We start from the raw sequence: 10,899 nt of genomic DNA on the forward strand, positions 1-10,899 counted from the left end.
TTATGTCATTATCAATTAAGCAGATAAAAGGCCTGGAGTTGATTTGAGATGTGGTGCTTGCATGTGGAAGATTTTGCTGTGAACAGACAACATGCGGTCAAAGGAGCTCTCCATGCAGGTGAAAGAAGCCATCCTTAAGCTGTGAAAACAGAAAAAAACCATCCGAGAAATTGCTACAATATTACAAGTGACAAAATCTACAGTTTGGTACATCCTGAGAAAGAAAGTAAGCACTGGTGAACTCAGCAACGCAAAAAGACCTGGACGCCCACGGAAGACAACAGTGGTGGATGATTGCAGAATCATTTCCATGGTGAAGAGAAACGCCTTCACAACAGCCAACCAAGTGAACAATACTCTCCAGGGGGTAGGCGTATCGATATCCAAGTCTACCATAAAGAGAAGACTGCATGAAAGTAAATACAGAGGGTGCACTGCAAGGTGCAAGCCACTCATAAGCCTACAGGATAGAAAGGCTAGATTGGACTTTGCTAAAGAACATCTAAAAAAGACAGCACAGTTCTGGAAAAACATTCTTTGGACAGATGAAACCAAGATCAGCCTCTACCAGAATGATGGCAGGAAAAAAGTATGGAGAAGGCATGGAACAGCTCATTATCCAAAGCATATCACATCATCTGTAAAACACAGTGGAGACAGTGTGATGGCTTGGGCGTGCATGGCTGCCAGTGGCACTGGGACACTAGTGTTTATTGATGATGCGACACAGGACAGAAGCAGCCGAATGAATTCTGAAGTGTTCAGAGACATACTGTCTGCTCAAATCCAGCTAAATGCAGTCAAATTCATTGGGCAGCGTTTCATGATACAGATGGACAATGACCCAAAACATACAGCCAAAGCAACCCAGGAGTTTATTAAAGTAAAGAAGTGGAAAGTTCTTGAATGGCCAAGTCAGTCACCTGAACGTAACCCAATTGAGAATGCATTTCACTTGTTGAAGACTAAACTGCGGACAGAAAGGCCCACAAACAAACAGCAACTGAAAGTCGCTGCAGTAAAGGCCTGGCAGAGCATTAAAAAGGAGGAAACCCAGCATCTGGTGATGTCCATGAGTTCAAGACTTCAGGCTGTCATTGCCAGCAAAGGCTTCTCAACCAAGTATTAGAAATGAACATTTTATTTCCAGTTATTTAATTTGTCCAGTTACTTTTGGGCCCCTGAAATGAAGGGATTATGTTAAAAAAATGCTTTAGTTGCCTCACATTTTTATGCAATCGTTTTGTTAACCCCACTGAATTAAAGATGAAAGTCTGCACCTCAACTGCATCTGAGTTGTTTAATTTAAAATTCATTGTGGTAATGAACAGAAACAAAATTAGAAAAAAGTTGTCTCTGTCCAAATATTTACAGACCTAACTGTATCTTAGCATTCTAAATTTTCAGACAGCAGGAATATCATGAAGTGAATATTCTGTGCTGTGATAGCTGCCTGTGCCTCCTCTTAGTGAAGAGGAAGTCAGTTTAAGAAGCGCGTAGCGATTAACCACTGGGTTGGGGAACACTTAACACAAAGCATTTAATGTGCTACAATAGTTATGAAGGAGTTTGAGAAAATCTAGTAAATTAAACATTGATTTTAGGATGAAGTTTAGTTTACGACATTCTACTTCAATGACAAAAACTATGAGAATAAAGTGGAAATGTCGAGAATAAAGTCAACATGTCAACTTTATTCTCGTTATAAGCATTGATATATAACGATATAAACGATATAGATATACAGATGGATAGATAGGTAGATAGATAGTAGTGCTGGGCGGTATGACCAAAATTCTATATCACGGTATTTTTCTAAATTATCCCGGTTTCACGGTATTCAACAGTATTTTTTTTCCCATGCATGAGTGGATGTTAACCACATTTTCCACTGCAATTACTGCAGCAGACTGGCTAAGAATAACCTATTCCACTGTCATGGGCATTGTACATTGTGCAAAAAAAACATTTTAATATGCACACAAGTATTAATACAGGTTTGCTTGGCCCCATAAAGTGACAGTTTTCAAGGGGGTGGCACTAATGAAGAGAAGGAATCACATTGCATGACAGATGCAGTCAAAATATAGAATCTTTTTATTGAACAAATTTTGTAAACAACTTAAACTATAATTTTGACAACATATTTGAAACCATCCAAAGAGGCATTTAGACTTAGTAAAATATCCAGAGGTGCTTGTCAAAAGTTGTATTGCACTGAACATGTCTTACAAAAGGAATAAATAGTAAATATTTTTTGTAAACCAACTACACATTCTGTTAATGTTAACAATTTCTGTCCACTGACACGTCAAAGTGAGTTTTTAAACAACTTTACCATCATTAAACTGCATAATATTTACACTAATAAATAATAATAAAATAAATAATAGTATTATTACTAGAAGTTGCACTATTACTTCAAGCCCAGGTGCATTACACAGTAATCACCAAATAAAAATAAAATAAAACAAGTGCAACTTGTTGATGACATCTTTACCAACTGAACCATCATTTAGGCAAATTGCATTAATATGGACCTTACTTCAAGCTAAGCTATATACATAAATAATAAAACTGCAACTTGTATTTATAATGCTATTTGTATTATAGCCCTACGGAATCGTATTAGGGCCACAGTGAAGAAAAAAAAATACGGACACAGGGAAGAAAAAAACAAACTATATGTTGAGATTAAAGTCTACATTTCCACTTTAATAATAAAATAAACTACAAGAATAAAGTAGAATGTCGTAAACTAAACTTCATCCTAAAATCAATGTTTAATTTACTAGATTTTCTCAAACCCCGTCATAAGTTAATGTAGCACATTAAATGCTTTTGTGTTGTGTTTCCCGACCCAGTTGTTAACCACTATGCTTCTTAAACTGACTTCCTCCGCACTAAGAGGCAGTGCCAGCAGCGATCACCACACAGAAACCATTCACTTCATGCTATGCCTGCTCTCTGAAAATTTAGCATGCTAAGATATATACTTGATAGCATTTTCAGGATGAAATGCATTAAAGCATGTATTAAACATGCACAGTCGTGTGGCGGTAGTGCTACTCCCTCGCAGTAAGGGCTCCCTAGGTGTATGTTCAGTGTAGAGAACTTTATGGCAGGTGTGACGAGGCTCCAAAAAACTGGATGTATGAATGGGTATCGCACAGGTTTAACTTAAATATTGTGTAAATGTTGGGTTTGTGATCTGGTGGTCGGAGACACGAACACAGAATTCAATGGATGTTCTTCTGAGCGGGCTTTCTTTATTGCATGCGTGCTGTCTGTCTGACGTACAAAACCCTCAGCTCCTATCCTTCCTTTTTCTTTCTCCATCTAACCAATCACCACATGATAAACGTCTTTGTGAAATTAAAACTAGTTATAAACTTAGCCAATGGAGTGTTCAAAACTTTAAAAAAAATCTTCTTTATTCATGTTTAATTATGCCATCCATTCAGGGCTGCGCCCATCCCAGCAAGCATTGTGTGCGAGGCAGGAGCAAATCCTGAACGCCAGCACATTGCAGTGCAAATACGAGCAACACATACACTAAGGTCAATATAGCATAACAAAACCCCACATCCTACATGACTTTGAAAGGAAACTGAAGCACGCCGAGTAAACCCACCAGAAAAACATGCAAATTCAAGGCAGGGTACACCCGAGACCCCCTTGCTGCGAGGCAGCAGTGCAACCTTCATGCCGCCGTGCCCCCACATGATTAATACATGCTTTAATGAATTTCATCATGAAAATTATATCAAGTATTTATCTTAGCATTCTAAATGTTCAGGGAGAAGGAATATCATGAAGTGAGAATGTATTCTGTGGGGTGATCGCTGCCGGCACCTCCTCAGTACAAGAGGAAGTCAGTTTAAGAAGCACGTACCAATTTAACATGGCTCAGGGTACACTTAACACAAAGAATTTAATGTGCTATATAACTTATGACGGGGTTTCAGAAAATCTAGTAAATTAAATAATCACTAGCCTACGCCGCATAATCACGCCGCCTATTTTATGATTTTTAAGCACAGGGGAAAAAATGAACATTTGAAAAATCTGTAATTTAATAAACCACCAAGAAAAGTAACATTGCAACAATGCATGCTACGAACCAACATACAATTGTCCGTGACTGAAAACTGGAGGACCGCTGTCGCACATCCACTTCCCAAAGCGAGGGACGGGGCTGGACGACGCTCGGGCGCAGAGGGAGAGGAGGACAACCGCTTTTGGGTTGCGTAACTATTTAGCAGGCGGGAGTCTGTTTCGTTTTCTGAATTAACCAGACAAATCGCTCCACCAACTAAGAACGGCCATGCACCACCACCCACAGAATCGAGAAAGGGCTATCAATCTGTCAATCCTCTCCATGTCCGGGCCGGGTGAGGTTTCCCGTGTTGAGTCAAATTAAGCGAAAGGCTCCACACCTGGTGGTGCCCTTCCATCAATTCATTTATGTTTCAGCTATGCAACCATACTCCCCACCCGGAACCCAAAGACTTCGGTTACCTGGTTGGCCGCCCGGCGGGTCATGGGAATGACGCCGCCGGATCGCCTGTCGGCATCGTTTATGGTCGGAACTATGACAGTATGTGACCGTCTTCGAACCTCCGACTTTCGTTCTTGATTAATGAAACCATTCTTGGCAAATGCTTTTGCTCTCACTCGAACTGTTGTCGGCGTGTGCCATGGTCGGCTGCTTAGTGAATTGTTGGTGGGCGGGGCTCTGTGTTGGTGGGCGTGGCTCTGTGAGTTGTCATCGTATCCCATGGTCTTAGCATTGGTGGGCGGGTCTCTGAGTTGGTGGGTGTGGCTATGCCATGCAAATCCCATGGTTGTCTTACTTGCGTATCCCATGGTTGTCTTGCTTGTTCTGTCGGCTTAGTGAATTATATATATAGATTTTACAATGAAGTTTAGTAACGATGTTCTACTTTAATGACAAATTACGAGAATAAAGTCAACATGTCGACTTTAATCTCAACATAAACGGCGAGAATAAAGTCAACATGTCGTCACACTATTACACAGTACCCAGGTAAATTACACTGTATTGAAAAAAAATAAAACAAGTACAACTTGGCTTGCAGTATTATCCAGTAGTATAGAAACAGTATTCACACATTTGAACATAATGGTCAACATCCGACCTTTTAAAACCAAAGTATCTCCAGGCAACAGACGCGACTACTTTTTTGTGGCCAAAGTTCTTTTATGTCATCATGTTAAACTTTATCGTCAGCTACAGCTTCAGTTCAGAATGTTCTCTGTCCATTTTCACCGCGCAATACCTACACTACCACATATACTCCATTGCATGCCTATTTAGCGGTGCAGCAGTGAAAAAGAGCCCCCACGCAACACTTCCACTAACGCATGTACTCCATTTTATATGATTAGCGGTGTAGCAGTGAAAAAGGTCCCCCCCTGAACAGTTTCCCGCTGTGCCATGTTCCGAACATCGTTTAGGCAATTTAAACCGGTGTTGTGGTATAAGAAAAATCCCTCATAACAAAAATAAAAAATGGTTTTCGGTATGAACCGGTATACCGCCCAGCACTAGTATTAACTATAAATATTTGATAACACCACTGAGCACCATTTAAAAACATAAAAATTACCTTTCTGAAAAAAATTCCTCCAAGGCCTTGCGTGCTTGGCTGCTTTCCAGTTGCTTCTCTAGGTACTGCAAGCACTCTTCAAGGACAGATTCATCAAGACCACTGCAGAAGACAAAAGACCATCAAAATTCAAGTTTAGCATTGCCTCTATGTCAGCATTCCTCTACCATGACCAGGGTTTCTGAAATTTAGTTCTAGGACATTTTAGTTAACTATCATTTAGAAAATTTTTTTTTTTTTTATTAAAAAGGTTGAAATTACTCAATATACACAATAAAAGAATAAAAAGTACAGAAAAACTTTGAAGCAAGTGTTACTACTTAACTGTATAATTAAAATAAGATACACGTATAGCCATTATGTTTTATACATTAAGAAAGGTAACTATCAAAACTGGCCCTTTGCACACTTATTTTCAAATGCATGTTTAGTCTTGAAAGTTCATGGGGAAAAAACATTTCCATTAATCAGTGGTGTAATACTAAAAAACACTAAGAATTTAATAAAAGTGGTTGAGACTGGTTGTCAACCATGGCAGTAAGTGGTGAATGTGTTTTTTTTATTTATTTAAAAAAGATTGCAGCAGCAACAAATTTTAATGTAATCCTGCACAGTACACTAGTTTACCGCAGCTCCTTTCTCAGCTTACCCGTCTAGAAGTCCCTTGCAGTCATATGGCGGTTTTCACATTTTCTTCCTGAACAGTGCACAAACTGATCTATCTGCAAGTTTTCTTGTTCTTCCAGATCTCGCCTTGAACTACACGGATCCCCTTCACTTGTTTCTTAATATTTTGGACTGTGGAAATTACTAGCTGGAAGCACTTTAATACCCTCTACAACTACTCCCTGCTTTGTACGTATCAGTTAGTTTAACTTTAAGATTATTAGTCAGTTACTCATAAAGGCTCATAAATCATTAAGTGTTGCACAATGTGTGAAGAGTCAAAGAAGTTGTTAGGCTCTGGAACTGTCACCAGTTGACAATTCCTTATTATTTATTACTATTATCTTTTTAATTTGTTTTCTGTTAATCAAATAAATCATATATTATATAAAAATAAACATTAACACGTGGAAGTGTGTGTGTCTGTCCACCCCGGAAGTGAGAGGTGAAGTTGGAGTAAGGGCTCCAAGCAAGGCCAGCATGTAGGCAAAGCGAAACCTCCGAAGAAAAAGTCACTCTCTTAGAGGCTAATATAGAAGCAAGGAGAGCACATCAGCAAAACGCTATCCCTTTCACTTTTCCACCCACCGCTAATACACAAACGAGGTGAGCACGCTGGTAAAAGGAACCTCCGAAGAAGGACAGTTGCTTAGCCGCTAATGCACAAATGATGCGAACATGTCTGCAACACGAAACCTCCTAGGAGAGAGATGCCCAGAGTAGTTCCTTTCGATTACCTGACATCTCTACATTTCATTTTTTTTTCTGACATTTCAATAGTTTCTAGGATCCTGTGCTTTTTTACAGCACAGGCTTACACAGCTAGTAACTGTATAAAAGTGTACTGTTTAAGTTTGTTTATAGAAAAAGTTTTATTTACTCAGTTTTGCCTTATTTGTCAATAATATATGTAATCTGGTCAGGGGTGTCCAAACCTTTGCATGAAGCTGTAAATACAGTACTGAGCAAAGGTCTTAGGCACTTGTGAAAAAAAAATGCTGCAAACTGAAAAAAAAAAAAAAAGTTTTTATTAATCAAACATCATCATCCAGGCAATTTCTGTAAAAAGTACCACACTTTGCTTCAAACCATGGAATCTCTCTTAGATACATATGAATGAGGTCTCTGAAGGTACCTGCATGGATGGTTCTTCCAAGCTTCTTGGAAAACTTGCCACAGATCCACTGTGGACTTTGGCTGTCTTATGTGCTTCTATTGAAATCAGAGCTTGTGGGCACCATACAATCTGTTGCAAGATTCCCTGTTGCTCTTTTCACTTCGACAGATTATGATTTTGGCTGGAGGTTTGGGTCCTTGTCATGCTTCAGAATGAAGCTGGGACCCAACAGATGGTACAGGATGATTGATACAGGATAAGAATCTGCTAATTCCTTTCACCTAGGGAATCCATTCCCAGGAATTCGGGAATCCCGCATGTCATTCCCGGGAATGACACGGTGCACGGGCATCTCACATGTGAACGGTTTTAGAACGAGCAACACTTATTTTTAATAAAGCTACTGCAATATGTTGACACCAATAAAAGACTAACCTTAACTACAAGCAGTTCATGCTGTCAAATTAGTACATGTATCTAGTTAGTTGCGGTAATAAGAGCATAGAAAGCACAACGTGTCGAGCGCGCGGTCGTCCAGGTGATAGCGTACCTTCGCGTAGAGTACGCCAGCCGCTGAGAAAGCACGCTCTGCCTCCACTGAAGTAGGCGGCACAATCATCAAATACCGATACACTTGTTCAAAACAATGCCCGCGCTTGCAGTTGCTCTGAACCACCGCCATTTCAGCTTTTACTGATGCATCCAGTTTCTTGTCATCATTCTGTGATGGTAAGTTTCTTAGCACAGATAATGTGGATGCAACAGACTGACGCATTGCAATTTCAAGTTGCTGTTCAAAGCTGTCAACAGCACCAGATGTCAATGAACTCTGCCCCGTCCTGGCATTCGTGCGCTGCAGATTGCAGACTCCTCCCAGTCCACTGTGCTCAGTCAGCCAGGAGATTGACTGCTGCTGGTCTGTTGTTGACTGAATTAATCGGCAACACACAACACCGTGGGCCAAAAAAACCGTGCCACTTAATTTTTTTCAACTATAACTCTGTTATTTCTTGATCGATTTTTACACGCTATATATACGAGCTTGGCCGTTCCCGTTTTCCCGGGAATGCGGGAATAAAAAAGTCCGGGAATCCCTACTTTCACCTTTGAAGGGCCATGAATTTGGATCAAATTACCAACTCTGTTTGTAAAATGTTGCTCCAAAACTGCAAGGAATCTTTATTGCGCTTCACTGTTACCTGCAGACATTCATCAGTGTACGATTCTCCAGCCTTTTGGTAGACAAACTTATGTTACAGCCACAACTTTCAAATTTTGAATCATCAGTACAGAGCACCGGCTGCAATTTTTGTGCACCCCAATACAGAAGTTTTCATGCGTCACTTGGCTTTACTTTCACTTTGGAGGAATGACTGTTTGCTTACAACTCCACCATGAAGACCACTTCTGATAAGATTTCTCCAGACTGTAAATAAGTGTACCAGGTTCCTAGTATTTTCATTCAACTCTGCACTGATAGCAATGCTGGATATCTTCCCATTTCAAAGGGAAGTAACCATAGCTAACCAATGCATTTCTATTCCACAACCTTGTCCATTTGCAGTTCTACTGAAGACAAAACATGTTGAAACAACTCCCTGCCATGAAACTTCTGCTTGAGAGAGACCATGATGATTCAGCCCCTGTGTCTGGTTTCTGTGCTCACTTCCGCTGTAGTATAAGATTTTCAGGATAAATTGTCATATCTACCACACCCTTACGTTCTTAGTATGGTTGTCCTTTGTTTAACACTAGAATCCATGTAACCTACGAAAAAACTCATAATCCCGGCCCACTTTATAATCCTTTACACCTCGCCATCAACGTCTTGTTTTGTAAAAGTGTTGATCAGCACAAGCAGCCTGCTGACCCATCACCCCCCATTGACGGAGCTCAACTCAGGCAAAAAGTTCTCCCAGCTCAAGCCAAGGCTCCTTATCTGCGTGTGAGGTGCCCGGAGTTGTATAGGGTAAATAATACAGTATATCATTATTTGGAATATATGCATTTCATGTGTGTTCCGTGTCTAGAAAGATCTGGGTAAGTGTAGGATGAAAGGAAATGCGAGGCAAGAAATTCTGAACACATACCTAAAGCAGAAACTTTTTCCATGTTATACTAATAATGACATGAAGTGTATAAAGTGTGAAAACTTTAGTCCAAATATCAAAAAAACTCAAGCCCTTTTTATTCAAGAATATAACCAAAGTAATGTAATGCCTGTACTGTGAGAAGTCGGTCTGCATTTTCAGTATCATGCACCATAAACATGGAGTATAGGCAAGATCGGGGGGTGGGGGCAAAACTTTACATTAGATGCTACAGACTGAAATCATAGGCTTCTTTTTTTTGGGTGCATATACCATCAGCATTACACTGCCAGATCTAAACACTAGCATAATGAATTACTCGTGTACTAAGGTGACTTTAGCTGCAGGTGGAAGTCCTATTTTACTTATGGTGCAGAGCAGAATTGTGTTGCTGTGCAGCAGTCTATTAGCCAGCGAAAGCAATGTGAAGAAGCTGTATTCTGTTATGGTTCTGCCTTTGTCCAGTCTGATAGCTGTCATGGGACATCATACCTTTGATTGCCGGTACAACAAATTGTTCTGAGCAGGCATCAATCATAGTACCAACTGTGGTCATCACTGTTCTTGGAGATTGGAGATAAACGGCATCAACTCAGAGTGGGAGGCGCAAATTCGTTGTACCACATGAACATCACAGAGAATAAAACTTTTACAAGTAGCCAAAATTTACACCAGGTTTTACACACTCAAATCAAATGTATGTTTTTATTATATTATAGTAATAATAATAATAAGAGCAGGTCACTACTCAAAACATGAAGCGTCAGGACTTGAAACTGCAACCTTTCAATTATAAGACAGCAGCTTATACAGTACCTCTGCACCATCCAGGAATATGTATTAGCTTTCTATCAACTGACATTTGAGCTTGGTTTTGTATAATTGACAGCAACAAGTAAATTGAATGTTTTTTTTTTGTTTTTTTTTTTTAACTTTATATTCTTGAATAAAAGTGCACGTTTATTTGATGTTTGGACTAAAGTCTTCACACATTATACACGTCATGTCATTATTAGTATAACATGGAAAAAGTTTCTGCTTTTGGTATGTGTTCAACATTTCCTTTCATCCTATACTTACCCAGATCTTTATTGACACAGATCACACATGAAATGCATGTATTCCAAATAACAATATACTGTATTATTGACCCTATACAACTCCATGTAACTCACATGCAGATGATAAGCCTTCAGCTGGGAGTACTTTTTGCCTGAGATGTGCTCCGTCAAGGGAGTGTGATAGCAGGCTGCTTGCTGCTTGTGCTGATCGACACATTTATAAAACAAAAGACGCTGATGGAGAGGTACAAAGGAATTGAAGATGGGCCGGAATTACAAGTTTTTTTCATAGGCTTCAGGGATTCTAGTGTTAATTCCCTATACACTGCTGT

General features: G+C 39.7%; 1 protein-coding gene across 1 annotated transcript in view; it reads right to left on the bottom strand.

The window, feature by feature from the left end:
* Positions 1 to 10,899, bottom strand: part of ubr4 (ubiquitin protein ligase E3 component n-recognin 4) — a 188,233-nt gene that overhangs the window by 144,601 nt on the left and 32,733 nt on the right. Inside the window, 1 exon segment of the mRNA XM_028807429.2 lies at positions 5,634 to 5,735. Within this exon segment, the coding sequence (XP_028663262.2) occupies positions 5,634 to 5,735 (102 nt within the window).

This window comes from Erpetoichthys calabaricus, chromosome 8 (genome assembly GCF_900747795.2).
Source record: "Erpetoichthys calabaricus chromosome 8, fErpCal1.3, whole genome shotgun sequence".
NCBI classification, from domain to species: Eukaryota; Metazoa; Chordata; class Cladistia; order Polypteriformes; family Polypteridae; genus Erpetoichthys; species Erpetoichthys calabaricus.